Consider the following 26,409-nt stretch of genomic DNA (forward strand, 5'->3'; position numbering starts at 1 on the left):
ACCTATAAAAGATCTGTCTGAATTTTACTTTATATGGCAGTTTTAGTATCCCAAAACCTTTAGCCACGGCCACATTCAAAGTGACTGGAAGAAATTACTAAATTCAGTTGTTTATAAGACATATTCATTTTTAAAGCCCTACTTTTCCATTCATTTTACAACAAATATTGTCCATATTTTCTTTCTATCCCAGCGTCTTAAAATGTGGAGCTTTAATTTTCTCATCATGTTGAAAATGAGAAAAATCAAGTGAATGTTCTCTGAAATTCTGAGGCTAAGTCAAAGGCAGCTAGCTTTCTCTTTTCTTAAGTCACTAAAGATTGAATTTTTGCTGCCACCTGTTGACGATAATTGCAAATAATAAATCTCGTCTCCACAAATCACGAACTTCCATAGTTGAAAAAGTCCTTAGAAATCCATCTCCACTACTTCATTTTATGAACAATGAAAGGGCTCAGAAGGGTTAAGTGATTTTCCCAAGGTCACTCCAAGGGGGCAGACCTGAGAGTAGACTGTAGGTTTGGACCTTGGAGTTCCGTGTTGATTTTCCTGTACCATTTATTCTCACTTGTTGAGGTAACAGAGCACCTGAAATGCATGGTCCTCTGCACGCTTCCTGAAATACTGTTGTGCTTCAATCCGTTACATTAACTAGTAATATTTTTTGCCATATGGAGGAACAAGTCTATGTCTCTTTAAAATATTGTAGCAAGGGCTTCCCTGGTGGCGCAGTGGTTAAGAATCTGCCTGCCAATGCAGGGAACGCAGGTTCGAGCCCCGGTCCGGGAAGATCCCACGTGACGCGGTACAACTAAGCCCGTGAGCCACAACTACTGAGCCCGCGAGCGACAACTACTGAAGCCCACGCACCTAGAGCCCGTGCACTGCGCCGAAGAGTAGCCCCCACTCGCCGCAACTAGAGAAAGCCTGCGCACAGCAACAAAGAAACAAAGCAGTCAAAAGTAAATAAATAAAATAAATACATTTAAAAAAATATATATATATTGTAGCAAGTAGGTCCATTTGATCTGACATTCAACCCAGGATGGGCATGTCTGGATAGGGTGGTAAGGTGGACTGACCAGGTGTCTGCAGGAGTGACCGAAGGGCCTTCTGGGAAAGAGTCCTTCTTTCTAAGAGAAGAGAGCTGAGGGTCACGAGTCTGACCCAAGAGGACATGAGATCCTGGGTGTGTCCCAAAGTGGCTAAAGGCTCGTGTGTGAGTCTGAAAGAGAAAGAGCTGAAACAAAAGAGTCAATAAAACCTAAAGAGTTCTTCACACTGTGGGCGCTGGCTTCCTTGTGAAAGGACACAGCTCCTCTGAATCTTCTTCAGCCCATTTCACAGGCACCATCATCTCTCGGGGAGGGGCATGCATTCTTCAACACAGGCATCCCGTGCTTGCAGGTGCTGTCACCATGGAGAGTCAGGGCATGGGCAGAGGACCACATGGCCCCTGTCTGACCAGATTTATTAGCACAGAGTAAATATCCCCTTCAACTCCTGTAATTAGTTGAGAGGGGAGACTTTTAAGGACTTGGAGTTCTCTTGATTACTAACGGCAGCATAGCTAGAGAGCTGCTGTTTGATTTCTTTTACTCTGAGCACCAGGCTAGTGCCACAGCACTGACACTTGTTCATTCAAACATTATAAATATGAAATTGTGGAGAGTTAATTTAAAAAAAAAAACCAAAAAACCCTAGCAGTCACCCTAACCTAATCTAAAGGAAAGGCGTTTGACCTTAAAATAAATTATTTAATCTCTCTAAGCCTTGGTTTCCTCATATGTAAAATGAGAAAGTTATTAACCAACCCTTTCTACTTGCCTGAGATGTCTGAGAAAGTGCTTTAAAGTTGTAAGACTTATTCAAATGGAAGGCAGCATTTGTTAATTTAACCTATCCTTGCTTCTTATTGATTTGCAGTTAATTGTGACCACGTGACTTCCTTTGGCCAATAAAATATAAACAGAAGTGACCCACCACTTCCAGACAGAAGCTTTAAAAGCCAGTGTGTATTTCACTACATTCTTGCCACCCTAACATAATTATGGAACACCCATTAGGATGGAGCCTCTATCAGCCTCTATCTGGATGGGGTCCATGAGTACTACACATGAACAGAGCCCCCTACTGGTCCATACTGGACATGGCGTGTGAGCAAGAAACACACTTTTGTTGATTTAAGTCACTGAGATTTGGGGATTACTACCTCAACACTACCTGGTCTATCCTGACTGATCCCTGGGCCTATCCCATATCTGGGATACAAATGTAAAATATAAAGAAACAGTATGAGTCAAGTGGAGGTGACTGAAGGAGGGCTTCTTGGAAGACGTGTTTTAGGGAATGGTTTTAAAAAAAAGTCTAACAGAATAAGAGATAAGCATTACTAATGAAAGAATTATCATGTGCATATGGCTAGCTTAATTAGAAATACGGCTAAGAATCAGATGGTCAATAATAACTACGTGATGTTTTTAGACAATATCCAATACTAATTGCTCATACATTATAATACCTGAACTGGCTTTAAGGAAAATTAATTCTTTGCCTGCGTTTCTATGAGGCTTGTCTATTAAATGAAGAGAAAAATAAAAAGCCTGACACACAGACGTCTTTTTTCTAGGTAGCACCTTTTTTAATCTATCATGCCAGTGGTGGTCTCTATGAATAGGAGCACAGATACGTGATCTTTAAATATCTGAATCTGGACAAAAAGGAGACAGATCCAAGAGACATAAACAGATAACAACAAATTCTTCATGAACAAAATTTCTATCCCTGCTTATCTCTGCTGAATGTCAATTTTAAACTCTCAGTGGGGAAAGGTATCTCCAAATCTCTATTTTACCACTTCTGTCCACACCTTCACAGTGTTATGAAAAATGACCCAGAAGACATTGCTGAGTGAAAGGATACCTTACCAGGGTGACACAAGTGAAAGAAAGAAAGAACCCAACACTGAGGCCTTTGATGGGGAGCCTGAGGATTTCCTAATAGCAAATCGGACGAATCAGTGGTTATGAAAGCAGCAGCTGCAGCTCCCATTAAAACAACACACACGCCTCTTTCGCTGCCTTCCTAAGAAGCCTCGAGGAGAGCAGCTCACAGCGCTCTCCAACCCAGACAGGTCGAACTTCTCTGCCCTTCCTGAGCCCAAGAGGAAGAAAGCATCCACACAAAGGAAATATTTTTGTTGGCTGTCACTCCAGAGCATGTCGACATCCCTGTTTTTAGCAATCCACTGGTCAGTCTGGGTGTGGTCGCTCCTTTTGAAAGTTGAGTCTTGAGGAAGTAGGTCAAGTGAGCCACTGTTGTTGTGCTCTCCTGAGCGTGGCTACATCCTTGCCCTCATTATGCATGTGTTGCCTTGGAATTGGTGTCTTGCTGACCCAGAGTGCCACCTACTGATTCACCAACCAGCATTTCTGGTTACCCCAAGTGACCAGCAGGGCTGGACTCTTTCCTTCAAACAGACTGAGCTGGGCAAGCACATGACCTGTCATGCTGAGAGTCGGAGGGGATTGATCAAAGTATGGGATGTAGTTGAGGAAAGACTGGTGGTTAGAGTTGAGATAAATAATCCAAGGGGACCAAGGTACATCTGCAGGAGGGAATTAGGAAATGAAAGAAGACAAGGACTGTGAGATGGTCAGAGGCAAGCGGACAAAGGGCTTTGAGGGACAATGTGAGCAATAGTTCCGATTCACCGTCCACCAGCTCTTCCTCCCATCACTGTGGCAGAGACCGCCAGCTGTTCCCCACAAATCCTCTTCTTCCCGGCATGTAGCTGAGCTCCATTTTCCTGGTTCCTTGCAGTTGGTGTAGCCACGTGACTGGGCTCTGACTAATGGAATGTGAGAGGAAGCACCACGTGCTACTCTCAGGCCTGGCCCGCCTACTCACAGTCCCCTTCTCCCCTTCTAGCTGCCTGTGGTGGTGACATTGGAAGCCACGTGTAAATAACAGCATCTCTGCGATCAGCCTGGATCTCTGCCGGGAGTAGAGCCCACCTTCTCCCTTTCCTACCTCTACCCGCTAACTTGAAACTACTCAGTCCTGTAAAGTGAGAAAGAAAGAAACTCTAAGTGGTTCTCTAAGCCACTGAATTTTTAGGACTTCTTTGTTGCTGCAGCAAAGCCTACCCTGGCTCTTATCATTTTTGTCACATCCATGATATGACCTGACTCACACACTATTATTTACTATCAATCCAGTGCACGATTCTCCTAGTTCCCTATCAACAATGAATATAGGAGACCTGCCTGGTTTGACCAGTTTTCTTCTCCAGCTTCATCTCTCCTCACGCCCCACATTGTCATATGTGCTCCAACCATACTGAACTCCCATGCTCCCTCACATGCATCTCTGTTCCTCAGCTCTCAGCATTTCCATAGGATGCTCCCTGAAACACCCTTCACCTACCCCTCCCACCCCACCTCCTCCCTCCTGATCTGTACCTGGTTAATTCCTACTCAATCTTCCGATTGCAACTTGGCCATTACTACCTTGGGGAACCCTTCTTGTTCCCTCCAAGACTGAGTTAGGTGCCCTCTGCACTCTCACAGCCCCCTATCCTATAGGTCCTACTGCACTCATCTCCCTTCCAGAATCTAGGCTCCATGAGAACATGAACTGTGTCATATTCGTAACTGAACCTTCGGATCTTAGCATGGCGCCTGGAATGTGGCACACACTCAATAAATACTTATTAAATGAAAAACTTACTCCTGAAGTGGCCATCAAAATCCTAATATAATAATCTGAGATAATGTTTGAGAATGAGACAATATGTATGACATCTTTTTATAATTCCATTGCTTAATTCCATCCCTTGTACATGGATGTTGCCTGTACATACCTAAGTGATTATCTTCTTTGAGAAAGACTTGTATTTTTCATTTAAGGGAAAACTGGGCAAAATTTTGGTGCCTGACCCAATATTTGCATTTTATCCTATAAATGACTTTTATCCATTTTCCTAGTTGTACTTCTGTATGCATAAGAAGTAACATGTTTCCTAAATGATAATTGGAAAAATTCCAGAAAGATCAGTATAACAATTGAAACAATTAAATATATGTGAAGAATGGATGTCCCTAATAACAGACACAAATGCAAAATAAATACTTTAGATAAATAGAGCAACACATCAGGTCAAGTTTAGAATTGAGGCTAAGGTGTTAATCTGAAGGATAGAAGATTTTAGTGGCTTGTCAAATCCTCTAGGCCAGCAAATAAAAATCTAATCAGGAACTCTTAGACTTGTGAAAGTCTGTTGAAGAGAAGCTGATTTCAGTGATGGAATGCACCCACACACTCAAGTATTCTAAGAGAATGGATTCTGAAGAGCTAAGGATAGGAAGCAAAAAAAAAAAAAAAATCCTATTCTTGTTAAAGTTTTGAATTATTATGGCAAATCTTGATTTTCCAGGTAAATTCTCAATAACACACTTTGTGTTTGTTCTGATCATGAAGAGAGATTGCCTTATAGTAGATAATATATTTTTAATATTTGTACACTATAGTAGATAATATATTTTTAATATTTGTACATTCTTTCTAGAGCAGATTAAAGGCAGGCAGTCCTGGGCTGTACACACAGGCTGAGTGCTCTTGGCAGTTGTAGGTGACATGCACATGTGTTTTCATGGGAATGGTCTTAATCAGAATAGATGGAAGCAATTGGTATCACTGCAAACTTCCTGGGTTTAGTACCTCAGGGAAGGGATATCTAATTCCACTTTAAGGATCTAGGTGAAGTATTGGACAATGTACTTGAGAACTAAGAGAGGATCAGTAGCTTAGAAAGTAGTCTCAGAAGTTGGCCTTGCAAGAAAATGTTCCCCAGAAGGATTAAGCCATTAGCCGGTGAGCAGACTTAAGGGAAGTCTCCCGAGAGCCTCATGCAACATTCGCAGAAACTGTACCATAGCATAAGCATTTCCAAGTTCTCTATAAATTGGAAACTTCCCCAGATAAGAAGTCTAATACTTAACTGCAAGAGCTGCCCCTGCTTGAATTAAAAGCAGAGCTGCCAACTCTGAGTCAGGCCAGCAGAGGGCAGAGCAGTGAACCTTGAAACCCCGGTGGCCCGGGCTTAGGAGAGTTAGGCAGATGCGAGCATGAACTGGAGCCAGATAGTGAATAAGGGGTAGGGGATTGCCTGTGAAATTGGGGCTGCCTTGACAACATAAAGAAACCATCAGGACTGAGTCCAGGCTTCTGAGGAGTAGACTTTAGAAGTGTGCAATTACGAATTAGTCTCTACTTCACTTCAAAGAATATGGACCAGTAAGCAGTTGGCTCCTGTTTCTAACGCCAGAGACAGGAGAAAAGGACCACAGCAAACTGTGCCCCAGACCCTCTTCCAGGAATCTGAACAGGCACCCCAGGTCCTTCTGGCCCGGGGGAGATCCTGCCACTCTGCTCTCTCTTGCACACTCCCTCTTGACATAGGATAGACAGGAGGCCTGCACAGTGGCACCTCGGACCTCAAAAAACCCTTACTCCCCATCTACTGCCAGCCACCTGGATGGGAGGATATCCTACCTTGCCCCAAGGTGTGAAGAGTGTGAAGATATTGCTTCCTTGTTTACCTACTGGATTCCAAATCATTAGGCTTCTATCTTAAAAAGAAGTTCAAGGGCTTCCCTGGTGGCACAGTGGTTAAGAATCCACCTGCCAATGCAGGGGACACGGGTTCGAGCCCTGGTCCGGAAGATCCCACATGCCGCAGAGCAACTAAGCCTGTGTGCCACAACTACTGAGCCTGAGCTCTAGATCCCTCGAGCCACAACTACTGAGGCCCGCGCACCTAGAGCCTGTGCTCTGCAACAAGAGAAGCCACGGTAGTGAGGAGCCCGCACACAGCAATGAAGAGTAGCCCCTGCTCGCCGCAACTAGAGAGAGCCCGCGTGCAGCAAGGAAGACCCAACGCAGCCAAAAATAAATAAATAAATAAATTTATTTTTTAAAAAAAGATGCATATCAAAGGAATATTAAAAAAAAAAGTTCATGTGTTATCAGAGATCAGTTTGGTTTGAGCCCCCATAGGTGGATTGGAAAGAGAGGACAAGTGAGCTATACTTACTATGAAAGTTTATTTTTGAGCCCAGTACCCAGTCTAAGATGTGAAAAGAGGTCCTAGGAGCAGCCAGAGTTGCTGTCCTTGGACTCGGTGGATAGAAAGGGTTGAGAGGGGGCGCAGATACTCCAGTATGAACCCGGAAGCCTCCCTGGACAGCAACTAGCTCTTAAGAAGAAATGCTTGCAGAAAGACACCCTGAGGCTCTGAGCCACTGCTCCATAGCCTTCCTACTGGCAGCTTATTGAATACTATTTATAAAAATGGAGACTTCCTTACATTACACTGCGATCAGTGTGCTTACTAGTGTTTCACCCCTGGGCTTTTACATCTTGTTGAAACACCCAGGCCCTGCTTTCTTGCTGGCCCTTAAATAAACCACATAGCTGATTGTGAATTCCCTGGGTACCGTGAGCAGTAATCAATCAGGCAAGACCTTCTCCAAGGCCCTCCTGCCCCTCTCTGTATCCTAACAGTTCAGACTCACACAAGCTCTGATTTCCCTGGCCCCAAACTCTGGGTCTCATGCCTTCACTTTGATGTCTGCCTTTGGATTGCTCAGATTTGGCACACTTCAAACTCTTAACCCCATTCTTGGATCTTGATCACATAGAGTGGCTTTGCGGTTTGTCCACCACTTTATCCTACCTGAGGGGCACCCATTGGCCCAGAGGAGGGCTCCACTCCTTCCCTGTGCTTATGTGACAATCTGGTCAGTCTCTGGTCCCCAAAGCTTACAAAGGAAACTGTGAGTTGGCACGAGCTTCCTGGGCTATCTGGTGAAGAGATTCCCTCCATAATCTGACAAGTTGACAGAACAAGCCCAAAGAGTAGTCTTAGGCCACTAGTGTCTTTGATACCAGGGTTATGCCAGGAAATTCAAGATCAGTTAAACATGAATTTAAAACCATCAATTTCCACAATGACTTCAACAGAATGGATGGAGAATAAGAAATCAATAAATACTGTCTGAGATTTACTCTTGTAGTTAAGAACACACACACACACACACACACACACACACACACACACACGCACACTCCATAAAGACTATGACATGTTCATTCTTCAAACTGTAATGAATTATTTATTCAACTGCTGCCTCTGCAAAAAGTGGTGGGGGAGGAGATGCAGGTCTGTTCATTTTTTCACATTACCCCCTTAACTTCAAAGGGCTCCTTTGAGAACTAACATCTCCAGTTTTAAAGAAATGTCTACCTGCATTTCAGCAATACCATCAGTTTTATTTCAATTTCTTTTGCTTCTGTTAAAGTCAAGCAAATACTAATTTTTAAAATTTATTTTAAAGTAATATGTATTGTATAATCTATTGCATGCGTACACCAAAGTTTATTTATTCAATCTACTGTTAATGGACATATTTTTTTCTAATAGTTTGGTGCTATTATGCTCAAATACAGCTATAAACATTATTGTACATGTATCCTGGTGCACATGTAAACATTTCTCTAAAGAATGGAGAACGTTACTGGAATTTTAATGGAATTGCCAGTTGTAGTGTAGGTGCAAGTTCAACTTTACCAGGTGAAGCCAAATTGTTTTCCAAAATGGTTTTACAAATCTGCGCTCCACCCCTGCCACCAGCCCCCTCTGACCCCCTCAAGTAGTACATGAGTGGAGTTCCCCTTGCTCTACATCCTCTCTTTCACTTGATATTTTCAGAATTAATTTTTCTAATCTATTGGGTTTGTCATGGTACCTCACTGTGGTTTTAATTTGCATTTCCCCGATTACTAGTGAAGTTAAGCACCATTCTGTGTGTTAATTGGTGATTTGGATTTCTTCCTTTATGAAGAGCCTATTTAAACCTTTTGTCCATTTTCTACTGAGCTGATAAATGCTTTCTTGTTGATTTCTCAGAATATTTAAAATATATTCTGCATACTAGATTTTGATAGCTATGTGTGCTATAGATATGATTGTCTTTAACGTAGACTTTTCCTTTCACTCTCTTTATGTTGTATTTTGATGAATGAGGTTCTTAATTTTAATGTAATTAGAATTATCATTCTTTTCCTTTACGGTTGGTGCTTCTGTTTAAGAAATCCTTCCCCATCCTAAAACTAAGGGGATTTTTTTCCCTGTTCTGTCTTAAAACGTTTACTGCTCTTTCTTTTGTGGTAGGTCTTTAATCTACCTGGAATTTATTTTTATGTATAATATGAGCTATAAGTCCAAATTTAAAATTTCTATATTAAGATGATTGTTTTAGCATCGTTTATTATATTTCATGTTTTAGCATCATTTATTATATAAAAACCAATTGTATTCTAAGAATACAATTGTTTTTTATATATTCATTTTGTATCCAGCAGTTCCCTAAATTCTATTAATTCTAATAATTTATGCATAGATTTTTAAAAAATTATATACATATGTAGTCATACTATATTTATAACTCATGAATGGATGTTGAATTTCAATAAATATGTTTCTATAAACTTAAAATAATCACATGACTTTTCTTATTTGTTATTCTAATGTGGCAAATTTTATTAACTGACTTTTTTGAATTTTTGGGGGTGTGTACAGTTTAGTGATTTTAATTTTAATTATTTATTTTTGTAATTGAAGTATAATTGACGAAAAAAATTCTTTTAGTTCCAGGTGCACAATAGTGATTCTATATTTTTATGCATTGCAAAAAGATCACCATGATAAATCTAGTTACCAACTGTCATCATACAAAGTTATTACAATATTATTAGCTATATTCCCCACATGATATATCTCATCTCCATGACTTATTTATTTTGTAACTGGAAGTTTGTGCCTCTTAATCTCCCTCATCCATTTCACTATCACCAAATTCCCCTGTCCTCTGGCAACCACCTGTTTGTTCTCTGTATCTATGACTGTTTCTGTTTTGTTATGCTTGTTCATTGGTTTTGTTTTTTAGATTCCACATATAAGTGAAATCATATGGTATTTGTCTTATTTATTTCACTTAGCATAATACCCTCTAGGTTCATCCATGTTGTCGCAAATGGCAAGATTTTATTCTTTTTTATGAGTGAAGAATATTACATTGTATATGTATGTACCACTTTTTATGTGTCCATTCATCTATCAATGGATACTTAAGTTGCGTCCATCTCATGGCTATTATAAATAATGCTGCAGTGAACATAGGGGAGCACATATCTTTTCAAATTAGTGTTTTTGTTTTCTTTGGAAAAATACCCAGAAGTGAAATTGCTGGATTGTATGGTACTGATATTTTTAATTTTTTTAGGAACCTCCATACTTTTTTCTGTGGTGGCTGCACCAACTTACATTCCCACCAACAGTGCACGAGGGTTCCCCTTCTCCACAGCCTCGCCGACACTTGTTATTTGTTGCCTTTGTGATAATAGTCATTCTTACAGGTGTGAGGTGGTATCTGACTGTGGTTTTGATTTGCATTTCCCTGATGATTAATAATGTTGAGCATCTTTTCATGTGTCTGTTGCCAGTTGTATATCTTCTTTGGAGAAATGTCTATTCAGATCCTCTGCCCATCTTTTTAATTGGGTTGCTGCTGTTTTTGATGTTATTTTGTTTTGATGTTTTGATGTTGTTTTTGTTTATGTTATTTGTTTTGATGTTATTTTGATGCTGAGTTATATGAATTCTTTGTATATTTTGGATATTAACCCCTTATCAGATATATTGCTTGCAAATATCTTCTATTCAGTAGGCTGCCTCTTCATTTTGTTAGTTGTTTCCTTCACTGTGCAAAAGCTTTGTAGTTTGATGTAGTCCCATTTGTTCATTTTTGCTTTTATTTCCCTTGCCTGAGGAGACATATCCAAAAAAATATTGCTAAAACCAATGTCAAAGAACATTCTGCCTATGTTTTCTTCTAGGAGTTTTATGGTTTCTGGCTTTACATTTGAGTCTTTAATCCATTTTGAGTTGAATTTTGTGTATGGCGTTAGCAAATAGCCCAGTTCTCTTCCATTAATCTATGTGTCTGTTTTGGGGCCAGTACTATACTATTTTGATTACTGTAGCTTTGTAGTTTACTTTGAAATCTGTTCACCTATCTTTTCCTCTATATCATATAGTCTACTGTTGATTCCTTCTGGTATATTTTTAATTTCAGGTATCATATTCTTCAGCTCTTTTTGGTTCTTTTTTGTATTTTCTAACTCTTTGTTAAACTTCTCATTGTATTCATCCATTCTTCTCCCAAGTTCATTAAGTAGCTTTATGATCACTACCTTGAACTCTTTATCGAGTAAATTTCTTATCTCCACTTCACTTAGTTCTTCATCTGGTTTTATCTTGTTCCTTAATTTGGACTATATTCCTCTGTCTCCTCATTTTGCCTAACTCTCTGATTTTTTATTTCTGTGTATTAGGTAGGTTGGTTATGTTTCCTGATCTTGGAGAAGTGGCCTTACATAGGAGATGTCCTATGGGGCCCAGCAGCACACTCTGCTCTGGCCACCAGAGCTACATGCTATAGGGGTATCCTCTACATGGGCTGCATGGGCTCTTCTGTTGTGCTGGGGCTGACTACTGTGGGTGTTCTGGAAGGTGGGACTGGCCCCTGGCCACTTGGCTGCCAGGCTCTGCCTCATGCAAAGTCTGCTAGCATGCTGGTGGGCAGGGCTGAGTCCTTGGGCATTGTTTGGGGATGGGGCAAGGGGGAGTCCAGTGCTGGTGCTGGCCCACTGGTGGGTGGGGCTGGGTCCCCACACAGCTGGCTGGTCAACCTGGGGCATCCCAGGACTGGTGCTGACTGGCTGGTTGGGCAGGTAATCCCCCAGGGCTAATAGGCTCTCAAAGGAGAGAAAATTCAGCATTGCTGATTAATTTTCACTGAGTATAAAATTTACATTCTGGGGAAAAGAAAAAAAACAGTACATCGGATTTGTCAATCATTGTGTTCAATTCTTCTGTATTTTTACTGACTCTGCTTGCCCTTTAATTACTAAGAAATATTTTAAAACTCCTGTTTTGATTGTGAATTTGTTCCTGTTTATTGTTCTGTTAATATTTGCTTTATATTTTAGGGTAGTATGAGGTTTTTATTGTATGTTCATACCACCAGCATTGTTTAAGAATCTACATCCTCTTCTATATTTAGTACTGTCACATTTGTTATATTTTGATAATTGAATGGGTATAAAATGAGACTTCATTGTGATCATGATTTCTATTTCCCTGATTATTAATACTATTGTTCAGCTCTGAGTGCTTATTGACCATATGTGTTACCATTCTGTCCCTAACCTTGTGATTTGTATCAGAATTTGTATCTGATTTGTATCTTTTATCCATTTTTCTATTGTTTGTTCATTTTTCAATCCAAGAGGAAGTTATTTTTATGTGTAGCAAATATCTTTTCTCTGTTTGTGTCTTGCCTTTTCACTCTCTTCAAAGAGTCATTTGATGTCTAGAAGTTCTTTATTTTAATGCAGTCAAATCAATCAATATGTCCTTTATGGTGATCTTTTTGTGTGCCATATTTAAGAAAATTTTTTCTGGCCCCAGTTAAGAAGGAAATTTCTCAGTGTTTTTGTTTAAAAGTCTTAACATTTTGTTTTTCAAATTTAGGCTTTAATCCTTTTGGAGTTTATTTTGGGGTATTTTTATTGTTTGGTTTATTTTTGGAGTTTATTTCAGTATGATATGAGGTAGGAAAATAATTTTATTTTTTCCTCATAGATAAACATTTATTTTGACTCTGTTTATTAAATACAGTTGACCCTTGAACAACATAGGGGCTAGGGACACTGACCCCCATGCAATAAAAAAATCCATGTATAACTTTTGACTCCCCAAAAAGTTTACTAATAGCCTGCTGTTGACTGGAAGCCTTACCAATAACATAAACAGTCAATTAACACATATTTCATATGTTATATGTATTATATATACTGTATTCTTACAATAAAGTTAGCTAGAGAAAAAGAAAATGTTATTAAGAAAATCATAAGGAAGAGAAAATACCTTTACAGTACTGTAGTGTATTTATTGATACCATAAGTTTACATCATTTGTTTGCAAGATGAATCATCTGTTTGTCAGTACCTACATCAATATTGTCTTATATGACACAAAATACTGTAGATGTTATACATATTACAAACACTAGGCATCAAAAATGAAGAGATAATATGAAAAAGAAATTCATATTTATTTACAGGTTCACAATTCATGATTAATAATGAAAAAGCTTCAATGTGATAGCCTAGTGTAAGCCGTGTGATTGCTTCACGGCAGGCTACACATTAATGAATGAGTCATAAAATTTTTATGACATACAGTATTACAGTCATATGAATGAGTTAGAAACATTGTTACCTTTTTTTTTAAAACCACTTACCTGTGATAATAGACTGATATGCAGTTTGTCCAACTATGAGAGAGGCATACTCTACAGTAATGTGATTCTTTGAAAGCAAAATTATAAAACAGTAAGAAAGCAAACACATTATTAATGTTATATTAAATATTACTTACCTTATGCCTATGTAAGGATAGACCACTATCTACATATATTTTATGCATTCATGACATAATTTTTCTTAAGTTTTTTGATATTTTTAGGCTACTTGGTTCATCTGTTTTTTTAAAATAGCACAAATCTCCAAAAAATTTTCCAATATATTTATTGAAAAATATTCACATATAAGTGGACTAGAGTAGTTCGCACCCATGTTGTTCAAGGATCATCTGTGGTTCCTCCATTCTCCACTAATATACAATAGCACCAGGGTCACATATCAAAGTTCCCTGTATTTGTGCGATTGTTTGTGGCTATCCTAGCCTATTCCATTTTTCTATCCCTGTTCATATAGCATCCTATCTCAATTACTGTAGCTTTATATTAATTCTTGATAGGAAAAGCTTCCCTTCCTTCCTCAAGAGTGTTTTGACAGTTCTTACACTTTTACTCTTCTGTATAAATTAGAGAATCAGCTTGTCAAGTTCCACCAAAAAAAAAAAAAAAGTAGAAGTATTGAGATTTTAACTACGGTTGCATTGTATCTACAAATCAACTTGTGGACAATTGACATCTTTTCAATATTAAATATAGCAAGCCATGAATACGGGCTATTTCACCATTTATTTAGGTTTTTCTTTCGTGTCTTTTAAGAAGGTATTCTGTTTCTCTATGGTCCGATCTTGCACATCTTTTTTCAGATTTGTTCCCGGCTCCTTTATACTTTTCTGTTGCTAAGTGGGTCTTTTTAAAATTAATTTTTCTATTTGTTTGTTCATGTACCTAGAAACACAGTTGACTTTAGCACATTGATCATCTATCCAGCCACAGTGAGCCACTCTCTTATTTTGAATAATTTTTTGGCAGAATTTTTGTTCTCTAAGTAAACAATTATACCATATAAAAATAATGACAGTTTTATTTTCTCTTTTCTAATCCTTCAGTGCAATGTAGAGTAGAAGTGGGTATTGCAGCATGCTTATTCTTCTTTTGAGATTATACATGGAATACTTCTAATGTTTCCATATTTTAAATGATTGTGGTTTTAGGGGTTAGGTTTTTTGGTCTTTATTTTTGCTTTTTATAGTTACCTAAATCAGGTTAAGGCCATTCTCTTCTATTCCTACTTTTCCTTGAGATTTTATTCATGAATGAGTATGGAATTTTGTTCTCTTAACATATAGAGATGATCAAATGGTTTTTCTACTTTCTATCATATTTAATACTTGTCCTTTTCTTTCATATTTTCCATCTCTTTGTCTCTCTGTATTGCATTTAGTGTCATTTCCTCAGAGCTACCTTTCAGTTCACTAATTAACTTTCTAATTTGATATTTAATCTATCCATGACTTTTTTATTTCACCAACTTATTTTTCATTTCTAAAAGCTATATTTTGTTTTTTCCAAATCCAGTTGGTCATTTTAATACTTTCTTACAACTTACTATTCAGGGGATGACATTTTTTTCTTGAAACATTTCATATCTTGGCATTCTATATTATGTATTTGATCTTTCCAATACCTAAAACCCTCAGAGAGTCTAAACATGTTGCTTGTTACTTGTTCTTACTCTTATTTATGGTTTAAAAAATGTCTAGATAGAAAAAAAATAATCATGCTAGATAATTCCAATGGGGAATTTAATGCAAGTAATTTGTTATACAAGTAGGATAGGCCTGGAGGATTGAAAAAGGAAAGGTGATGTTACCTGGAGATTAATAACTGTCACAAGCCACTCTTTCTCCTAAGGTTGGAGGAGCAAAGGGTGAAGTGGTGTCATGCAGACCCCGTGGTGCTACACCAGCCGCACCGTCACTGGTTACTGCCATTTATCCATAGGAAGCCACAGCCTGCACTCCCACGGATGCTGCAAGAGCCTGGGAGTCCGCAGTGCCTTTGATATTAATGAATTTGCTGCTGACCCCTTAGGCGCTGAAGGTTCCCTACCACAGGTCCAACTATGCTGCAGCTCCAGCAACCTGCAGTGACCTGCACGTGCCTGCCATTACCAGCACCTAAGAGAAAAGAGAAAAGTAGTGTCTGTCCTCCTACCCCTTCTCATCTCTGTTTTCTTCCATTGATAGAACCTAGCCAGAAACCACCTGATGAGGGCATGTAGGAAATGCAGTTTTCAGGTTCACAGCCTCTAGCAATGCAAAGGATTTCAAAGGAATGTGAAAGTGTTGCTGAATGCTAACAGACTAAAGCCAATATTGTTTCCTTGCATGATCTGTGATTGTGAGTTAAATCGTGGTTGAGTTAATGAGTAGAAAACCTCTGGGCCTACGTTAGGATGCTTTCCTTCAAAGATGACCCCTTTTAGCAGACAACTCAGATAGTCATTTGTTTTGAGGGCAATCTTTCTGGAGTCTGTACATGGAAACTAAATTGCACAATTCCAAAGAGTAACATATACATAGAATGTAGTGCAAATGATGCCCCTTGGAATTCTTTATCCTGGTGACTCTATTGCTTCACACTCTCCTGTTTTTGCTCATATTTCTTTAATGGCCAGTCTGTTTGGAGGGAGTGAGCAAGGTGTCCCTGGGAGCCTGGAGATGCATTAACAATCCTTTCTTTAGCAGGAACTATCTAGTGTACCCTATCGCCCAAACTAGAAGTCTCCATGTAGTACTTTTATAAAGACAATAAAGAGATTTTCTTTCCCTGTTCCCCCACAAATAAGTAGGGAAATGGTAAGGCCAGTATACAGTCGGGAAATCTGTCAGCTACCTTTTAATGGAACGTGAGCTATCAGCAAGGCAGGGCTTCGAGAACTTAGATTGCCCTAGGGAATGAGGCAACCTCTAAACCAGCTGGACGCCAAACTCTTCAGGTTTTATAGGACCCTGAATCTCCAAAGGTGCAGAGAGTAATGGGCTGAAGACTAATGTTTCCCAGCGCTAATTATATATTAGAGGTCATAATACTATGCTATGGCATACAGTGAAACGGTTAAACTATAAATGTCAAGGGAGACCAGCACAGTGAACTTGAATGTAGATTTAATTCTTCAGAATTAGCTAATTCAAGATGATACCTGTAAGGACTGCATGAGAGAAGCAGTAGTATATGGAAAAACAGTCTGGTTGCTACTCAGTAAGCCCAGAGAGACTCAGAGGTACTGAACAGGATGGAGGGCCTCTAGTGCACAGGTTAGACACACTGCTTAGTGTCGATTAATGAGGAAAAACACCAACAGGTCCATCATTACTACCCAGAGTTGTAAGAGTTCCAACAGAACTTAAAATTTTTAACATTAATATTCTACATGTCATATAATGAGGTGTTGTTCTATGAAAGGCTCTCTCTCTGTTTGTCCAGCTCTGGTTTTCTGCATGTGTTGTCCTGTGTTTATTGTGTCTCCATATTATCTTTTTGTGCTTATTTTTACCTTCATATCATATCTGGGATGCTGTCTCTCCATCTTGCTTTGTCTATCTCATTTTCTTTTCCTCTCTGTTCTTTCCTAATCTCCTATCTCTACTTTTATAGCCAAGAATTTTGAACAGACACATTTTTGTATTGCATGTTGTATTTGCTGAAAGGTATTAAGTTCTAAATTTAAAACAGATGAACAGATGAACACCTTTCTTTGCTTAAATGAAACAAGTTCATTTTACATGTAGGGGCCACACCTGATTTTTCTCCTAATAACAGAATAGGAAAAAAGATTTCTCTCTCCTGATTTGGAAACACACCTAACTTGGGAACCTCATTAGAAATGGTATAAATAAGTTACATAAGCTGAAGTGGAAAAATACTCCAGATTCATTCTTGATTCACGTTCTCCGCCCAATTTTATCTGGATTTAATTCAGCCCTCTCCTCTCATTCTGGTATTAAATTCAGTTAGGCATTAAGTTGAGAAGGGGAGGAGGGAGTGGAGACTTCACAGCTGTAATTCCAGACACCTCACATAACCTTTTAACCACATGGCTATATTGAGAGAAGAGTATTAGAAGGGAACAGCTACAGTTCCTAAAAAGATAAGATCTATGAATTTATTAAGAACCGCAGGCCCAGCAATAGCCTCTGAGCCAAATCTGTGCTTGTGGATTGTTTGAAAACAGAAGAAAACTACAGAGAAAGCCCTTTCAGTAGATAGACAATTACCTTCATCTGTCCACAAGGTATGGCCAGCACTCCCCCAGGGCAACTTCATTCTTAATTCCTGAGTTAGTTGTGAGGCTCCTACATCTTCATTTGAGTTCTTAATTAGAACTAAAGAATCTTAGAATTCTTTGAAACCACCTGACCCAATTCTCTCCTGTTGTAGATTAAAAACAGTGATGATGTAAGGACTCATTCAAAGCCAGTGAAACAGCGGCAGGGCCAAGAAGAGAACCTCACTCTTATTCCAGGTGCTATTTCATGCTGCATGATGCTTTGCATATAGGAATATATACGAACTTTCATTGAGTCACACTGGAAAACGTAATATAAATCTTTGGGGGAAAGCAGTTGTAAATGACTGCACTCCACCAGTCAGTCAGGGTAATTAGCTAGTTACCTGGAAACCAGAAGTCAAATTAAAGGATGGCTCATCGGGGCAAGCACACGAGGTATCAGGCTTTAAGGGGTGCTAGCTAACAAGACGCCACTCTTGGTGTGAATCAGAGAAACAAGCTTCCCCCGGGGCAGATGCAGCCCCTTGCTGGCGGACCTTTACGAGATGATAAAGACAGCCCTTCCTCCAGGTGAATGCAGCCCATGTACGCAGAGTGGCAAGTGGAGGGTGAGGTGGATTTCAGTCTACACTTACCCCATTGACTAAGCATCCTTGTGCATTTACCAGAAATCAACTCTGGTTGGTGGGGAGGAATACTTTGACAAGAACTTGGAGTGGGGTTGAGATAGCCAAGCAGCAGTAAATGATCACTAGCCTGCCTCCTTAGGAGGGTGACTCTGGTTAACTGAGTGGGGTGCAAAGTTTGAGGTCAGGCACTAGAGCGGGGGCTGCCAGCTTCCCTGGAGGTCTTTCTGTATCTCTGCTAGTCCCCATCCCCCAAAGGCCTTGTGCTGTGGTAATGAGTTCTAGGTTAGAGCATGAGTTGTCACAGTGTTAATTCTGTAATTCCCCTGCAAATGGTATGCAGTGACGGATGTCAAACGGCACTCTGGGGTTTATTCTGGAGGTAGCACTTCCATTTCTGAGATGGCCCAAATACTTCCCTTCTCCTCATTTTCTATGGTCAAGGTAGAGCAGGGACTTTGCAGTCAAGTGACGGATTTGAATTTGAATCTTGGCTCTGTCTTAGCTGTGTGATGACATCGGACAATTTCTTTTAAAACTACTGAGATTCCTTTTCCTCATCTGCAAAATGTCTGTGTTAGGAGGATGAAAGCAGGCAACACATATCAAGTACACGGCAAATGTAGGTAGTGTACGATCATCCAGGCCAGCGGGAGGAGGACAGGGCTATCCAGTCTTCCCCTCCTTGCTACCTCACTGCAGGTGCAGACTATCTATTGCTGGCAGCTCACTGCTCTGCCTGGGCCACGTACAAACCTTTGGCTTTCAGCGACCAGAGGAGCTGGGCACCAGGATAACTGCCTGGAGGGAAACAGAGGATGTTACTTGAGTTGTGATTTGTCCTTTGGGTACCACAATTCCTATAATTTCCACCTCAGGTCCTGAGAAAATGAAGTCCTAGGGAGATTCCACCTATTAACAGGTAGGCGTTAGACCACAGAATGCTACTTATTTGTGAAGAGGGAGACCATCAGAGAGTGGTTAAGAATGAGTGTTGGCATCAGAGCAATCTGGGAATCTTGAATCTTTTTTTTTTTTTTCCCATTATTTGTGAAGTCCTGGGCTAAAGACAGCCCATTTTCCTCAATTGCAAAATTGCGATATTATTAGTTCTTATCTAATAAAGTTAAAATGAGGTAATTTCCTGGCATATAAGAAGCAGTTAATAAGCATTAACTATTGTTGTTGTTGTTGTTAGGGAATCTCCTGGGACAGGTGTTCCTAGGTTGCCCTTAAAAAAGAACCACAAGTGGCAGAAGCATAAGGTAATGCCCGGCAGCCCCTGGGCCAGGTGACAGGCAGGCAAGGCGGGAGGTGGTGACTGGGCTACAGAGTGCTAAGTCCCTGTGTTTGTTTTGCACAAAGTTGGCATCAATAGTGTGAGCTCTCCCACAACTGAGGATTCTCAGGTTGCCCAAGGAGGATGGGTCTGGAGACAGATGCAAAACATAATTATCCAACATCCCACCACTAACAAAAACGCTGAACTGTGGGTGAGGCACGGAATTGGGATGGTAATAAAAATGAAACAGAAGACACAAGTTTACAATAGCTACCGTGCCCACCTGGAATTCAGGACGTGAAGGACTTTCTGGTCACACCCATACCCTCCTCCCAGGACTTTTAAGAAGCTAGGAGTACAAAACACATTGGGCACACACCATAGCTCTGATAACTGGGGCTATCAAGCTTCTTCCTGATAGTCCGGAAAGCAAGGCCAGAACACGTTATCACTAGCCCGAGGATGAATAAATATAACTATTAAAATTTCATGGGTTTGAGGTCAAGCATCTAATACCTCCCCGCACCTCCTCCCCCCCATAAAAGATGCTCAATAAACAAACACACTGGCAGAAAAGAGATGCCGATAAAGGAACAGGCCGGATGAACAAAAGACCCTAGATGATTTCCAGTCCTCCCACCTTGGTCCCCTCTCAACTGGTAAATCTCAAATAAGGGCTCATCCATTGTCCTACTCACACCTCATCGCACCTAAATAATCCAGCTGCCCGACCACACAGCGCCCACCAGGGGTGTTGAGAAAAGAGGTGTGTTTCCTTTATGGTCCTCATGACCCATTATTCCTTCCTTCCCAAGTCCAGGGTCACAGGCAGTGTAAATTTGGTCACCTCAAGCCCTTTGCTCTCAAGGCTGGGGAGAGGCCCGGTCTCTCCTCGCCTCCCCTACCCAGTCCGGGAACAGGAAGATGGGGGAATCGAATACGCAAACCCTGCGGTTCGTTCTACTCGAGGGAGGCCCTGCGAGCGCGGCAATGGCGAAGCGGCCAGCGGGGGGACTTCGGGGAGGGCGGGAGGGGGCAGGAGGCGTGGTGGCCCCGCCGGCGTGACCGCACGTGTGCCCGGCGCGGTGGCCGGGGCCGGCGTGTGCTGCGTGTGGCCGGCTCCGTGGCATGGTGGGTGTGGCGGGGATGCCCGGGGCGGTGGTCCCGGCGTGGGTGCGCCGCGCGCCGGGCACGGTAGTCCTTGGGCCCGGGCGGCCCGGGCGCGGCCGGCGCTCCTGCAGAGGGAGCTGTGCGCCCGGCCTGGCTCACGCACGGCGCCGCCCCCTTCCTCTTGTCGCCGCCGCAGCCGCTGGGCCCGCCCGCCGGGGAGGGGCTGCCGGCCTCGCCGACAGCTCCTTCCTGCTTCCCGCACGTCCTCGCCGCCGCGCCGCAGGTCCGGTCGTGAGTCCCGGCCGAGAGCTGCCCGCCGCCGCCGCCGCCGCCACCGCTGCCCGGCCCGCGCCCCCGCCTCGCCCCGCGGCCCGCCCGTCCCCCTCGCGACCGCTCCGGAGCCCGCGCCGCCCCCGCGCCCCCGGCCATGCTGTCCTTCCAGTACCCCGACGTGTACCGCGATGAGGCCGCCGTGAGTACCCCCGCCGCCCCCTGCCCTCCCCTCCTGCCCTCCCCTCCCCCTCGGCCTTTGTTTGCAAGGCCGGGCGGGGGGCGCCGGGCTCCTCCCTAGCTGAGGGGGCCCTGGTGGCCGTCACCCTCCGCCTGCTGGCGGCGGAGTCGGTGGTCAGCCGCCGCTGGGCCGCTTCCTAAGATCAGCGGGGTCAAGGGCAGACGCCCAGGTGGGAATGGGCATCTTAAGGGCGTGGGAAGACAGAATGTATCACTGCTTTTTGACTGGCGGAAGCTCTTGCTTAAATATGGTGGTAGGAAAAAGTGTGTATGCGTGTAGGTGATGTCCAATTATAAAACAAAAGCAAACTTTTTCAACTCACAAATTAAAAATACTTAGAGTTGAAGTTCATTCATTCGATTTTAAAACGTGTATCGAGCGCTTCCCCTGCCCTTGGCCGAGCGCTGGGCGACGGGCGCTGGGGATGCAGGGCCGAGGTAGAGTCCTGGGGAAGGTGGAGCAGGGCCCCGAGCTGTGGCGGTGTTGATCCGAGTGTTCCTCCTAAACTAGAACAGGAGTTGGCGGGGGTGAGACGAGGTCTTAGAAGGGGAGAGGATGGCCTTTTAAAGAATGAAGTTTTGCCTGGTGCAGGGGTTAGCCACCGTTTCCCTCAGCTGTAGATGACCTCAGGGTCACTGTTGAGGTCCCCAGGGTGGAATTCTGGGCAAACACTTTGTGTGTGTGTAAAAATTGCTTTGGCATCTTAAGAACTGGAGTAAATCCAAATGTTGTGGGCATGATTGTGGTAGGAATAGCCAAATTCTTCAGATTACTTAAAATGGAATCCAAATAAAAAAGATTTTTGTACGAGACAGTTCTAGGTTTTTTCTATTTGCTTTGACCCGATTTATGCCAGAAGGTCTGTACTTTAAAGCAGTCTCATTTGGGGATAAAGGGTACTGGGGCTTTAGAGTAAAGGACGTATTGTATTAAATTAAGACTTCCAAGTGACACTGATGCATCCATGGTTTCTTTGACCTGTGGTCATCTGGTAACCATGTTTTCTCAGCCTGTTCAGCTGCTTGCTTATTAAATTTACTCTGACAGCCCAAGAAGCTCTGTCCCTGTGGTTCAGAGAGTTGTTTCCTTTGTGTCTGGGAGAAAAGTGATCCAGCCGGAATGGAAAAGAGGAGAGACCAAGTAAGAAGACCTGAGCGCTAGTTCTGGTTTCGGCACTCACTCGCTGGATGCTCTTTGGCAGATCACTTACCTGTTACAGGCCTTCTCTCCCATATATGAACCATTAGGGCTGGCCTGGCTAATCACAGAGCTTACTTGCTGCTGTAGTAAGAATATCATCATTCATTCATTCACATGATGGTCTAGCCCTGCAGTGTAATGGACTTTAGTAACGGGAAGACGTGAATATCTCAGTTTGGTTCTTGAGGATCTTTGAGTTTTCAGGAGAGATAAAATTATAAAGAACTATTATGTGGTTTGATAAGTGCTGTTTTAGATTTGTTTTGTTTTATTTTTAAAGGCGGGGTTGCTTCTTGCTTAGTTTTTCCCTTTTCGGGTTACCAAAATCCTACAGTTCACTTACCTGTGTTTTACAGTTCTTGAAAGGGTTAAGTGAGGATTTTTTGAAGACATTAGAAAGCTTATGAACAATTAACTTGAAAGAGTATACCATGGATTTTAATACTCTCCAGTTCCTTTTTCATCAGAGAACTCATGATCAACCTCAAGGCCAAGGAGATGTAGTTCTGGTCCAGCCCGGACCCTGCTCTGTGGATCCCAGTGTATTTATCCCGGCCCTGATAGCCTGCGTGGAGTATCTTTTTCCTGGGACAGAGTCCTGATTACTAACCCTAGGCTTGACTTATGCATTTGCTCAAATTGCAGCCTTGATTTCTAGGATGGGTTCGTTTCTCTCCAGCAGGTGCTAGAGATTGCTGTAGCTCTCTGTCTCTCTCCCTTGAGCGTCTTCCAGCTACATACTGCGCAGTCTCCTGCTGAACCGTGGGGTTGGAGCATGCAGCCCTTTGTGGTGGATTTCTGCTTTAGTGAGCAGAGTTTTGGAAACCTTGCCATTCCACTGTAATGCCGTTGCCCGTCCCCCGAGAGTGTTGCCCTCAGGGAATTCGGGCCTGCTGCAGCAGTTAGAAGAATGTATAGGGTGAGTGGAGAACACAGAGGAGGATGAGATTAATTTCCATTAGTAGGAAGAGACAGTATGTGAATTGAGCCTGGAAGTCGGCCAGTTGGTTAAGGTAGAAAGGACATTCCTGGCGTGTGACTTAAAGTCATCGTTATGTAGGGCTGTACAGTCATGGAATTGCATTTGTTTTAGGATGGCAGGAAGGCCATTGTGACCAGAATATCCGTGGGTGGATGAGCTTGGAAGGGGGCTGGAAAGGGAAAAAAAAGAAAATGGGGCCAGGTTTGATGGGCTCTGCGTGCTGTGTGTACAAGTCTGCACTTCGTCCTGAAGGCAGCAGGTGAGCTGTTGAACAATACAAGTGAAATATTGAATAGTAACAGTGTCTTATCAGGACTCTATTTTTAAAGCCTCTCGGGAAAATAAGGCATGGTTTGCAAACTTAAATCAGATGGGAGAATCAGATACTGCACAACTTGAGTTCAGGGGATGTAGCTATGAGATCACCCCATTTGTAGGGTATCGTCTTGTAAAAGAAAAATGTAGGGAGCAGGCGGGATGGGGAGAGGGCACTTGGCTCCCGGGAGTCTCCTGGAGAGAATCAGTTTCTTGTCCTGGTTAAAAATGTCTGCTTGATAACTTAACTTCAGTCTGCTTTAGATGGCGATGGGGCTGTTTGCTCAGAGGTAAACACCATTCAGGAGGCAGTCCAGTGTAGGATACACTGGGTTCTGAGTCAAGGTCCAGCTGTGCACCTGCCAGTTCAGAACTGGCCTGCTTCATTAGCCAAAGGTTGAGTCCGCAGGCTTTGAGGTCGGCTCAAGGTGGGTCACAGTCCTCCCTCCCACTTATTAACAATCTGACCCTTGTCAATTGCTTTAATTCTCTCCAGCTTCAGTTTCCTCATCTGGAAAAATGAGTCGGTAATAACCTCCCGGTGAGGACCAAATCAGATAACGTGGCTATGGCGCAGTGTTTAGCTCACAGTAAATCTGTGGCCTTCCAGTCTCTGTGAATTGCATTCTGCAGTCTGGAAAATAGGAATATCATCAGCTCTCTTACAGGGTTGCTTTAAAGCATCAGGCACAACAATATGGATATTCAGCTAATGTTCATTGCTTTGGGTCTAGCACTTGGCAACACCTTCACTTAGCCATAAAACTAAGATGACTTGCAGTTAATCTTTTCCCCTTCTTTGTGAAAAGTTAAGTCTTTGGATATGTCTGAGTTTTAGTAGCATCATAATCGAGGAACATTTTTAAAGTGTCCGGTCTGTCCCCTCCAAGGAATATTTGGGGAAAAGCTGTTGGCAGATTGTTTGGAGTCACAGCGCTGATTCTGAACTCGGTATGGCCCTGGGCGTGTTGCCATCTTGTGCCTGACATCGCTCCTAAAAATACTGGATTGGAAGATCTTTCACAAGTTTAAATTTGTTTGATTCCTTATTGACAGAGGAAAAGATGGTTGTTACTATAAGCGTATTTTGTAACCATTCCAAGGTGTGTAAAATGTAAGAGACTTGCAGATGAGAAGAAAAGACAGAAAGCTTTTCTTCAGTGATGATAATCAGCTAAAATTTAGAGAGGCTTTTGGTAAGGATTGAAAATTGGTAATTTTAGGAAGACTCATCAGGAAGGCTTTCATCTGATTGTGTCAGTTGCACTTGTCAGTCATTGTTTGCTGAGAACTGTTCCGTTGTTCCACCTGAACTGCCCGTTCTTCCAGGTGTGCATTTCCCCAGGTGCTCTCCTCTGGCACCAGATGAGGACAGATGCTGACCCCTTGCAGAAAGCCTGAGGTTTGAGGCTTGGGGGAGATTCTTCTCAGTTGGCCAGCAGCCACACTGAAACTTTGACCAGCAGTAGAAACAGCAGGTTTTCCTTTTCCAGGAGAGTGTTCTCTTTCCTTCGGAAATAGCCCTTACATTTTGGTATTATAGAACAAAACAAGGAGACAGACGCAAAACTCATTGGAGGCACTGGTAGTCTTCTGGACAACCTCATATAAGAAACCTTAGCCGGAATGTTATTGAGTTGTTGAGAGAGACTTGCCTGGAAAGACATTGTCCATGTGGTTTCATTTGATTAGATTAATCACGTGAGTATGAAATGGAGAGGTTTTGTAGCGACATTTACCTGTGGATAGTTTCCTTAGGCATCATCACATGGGGAGTGGCGACTCCCTGTCGTCCTTCTGGTCTCGGTCTGAGGGCAAGCCCAGGAATGTGGTTTTTCAGAAGCTCCCACGTGGTTCTGAAGATCAGCTCCTGTGAGTTCTCCTGAAAGTGTCCCCTCAGCCAGGCCCTTCTTGCACTCGGCAATTTTATTCATCAAATATCAGGGTAGTCCCAATGCGTGATGCCTTCGTGCCTCCTTTTCTACACAGTGAAAGAAAGCATTTCATAACAATGCACTAAACGGAAGAAAAGCTTCAGTTTTAGAAACGCTCTTTTATGGCATGTAAGTCAGCTTTCTCAGCTGACATCAGCTAGCATCATTGCACATTAGTTAACTTGCTTTTTGGCAGTTCAGACTTAAGGGCACAACGGATCGTATTGTACATTGTAGGGAGATTTTCTAATCATCAGTCAGCTTAGCAAGAACAGGGCAATGCACTCGTGTGTGGTGGCTCCCTCCCAAGCGTGCCCTTCCGGCATCCCCACTGCATTGTGTAATTCTGCGCTTTGCTGCCGACAACACGTTTTCAAGTTTCTTTAGCACAGCGGCAGGCCTTTGTTTTGTGTTGTACAGATGGAGCGGTTCCTATTCTGACCTTTCATCTTTCTTCCCTCTCCAGCTAAAACGTTCTTTTCATGAAGGGTGGCTTGACACCTTTGAGAACCTGCCAGCTTCGGTTCATGTGGTAATTTGGGCAGACACATTGCCAGTGAGCCAATTGGGCTATTTCTGACTGCCCCTTTCCTATCTCTCTACCACATTCGGAAAGTAGTAACTTAATTGGGATTAGACACTAGTTATCTAATACCATATTTTGTCTTTTGCAGGTACAGGATTATCATGGGCATAAAATTTGTGACCCTTACGCTTGGCTTGAAGACCCAGACAGCGAGCAGACAAAGGTAAATTAGGGTTTATGATTA

At 42.3% G+C, this 26,409-nt stretch overlaps 1 protein-coding gene across 2 annotated transcripts in view; it reads left to right on the plus strand.

Annotated features, from left to right (window-relative positions):
- Window positions 1-20,910: 20,910 nt before the first annotated feature.
- PREP (prolyl endopeptidase) overlaps window positions 20,911-26,409 on the plus strand; it is a 136,847-nt gene continuing 131,348 nt past the window's right edge. Inside the window, exons 1-2 of one of the 2 annotated variants that reach the window (XM_082475203.1) lie at window positions 20,911-21,169; window positions 26,314-26,388. In XM_082475203.1, coding sequence (XP_082331329.1) covers window positions 21,125-21,169; window positions 26,314-26,388 — 120 coding nt within the window. In that variant the 5' untranslated portion in view covers window positions 20,911-21,124. The remainder of the gene's footprint in view (window positions 21,170-26,313; window positions 26,389-26,409) is intronic. The other variant, XM_082475204.1, reaches the window with a different exon arrangement.

This window comes from Balaenoptera physalus (genome assembly GCF_965194825.1).
Source record: "Balaenoptera physalus genome assembly, chromosome: 9".
NCBI classification, from domain to species: Eukaryota; Metazoa; Chordata; class Mammalia; order Artiodactyla; family Balaenopteridae; genus Balaenoptera; species Balaenoptera physalus.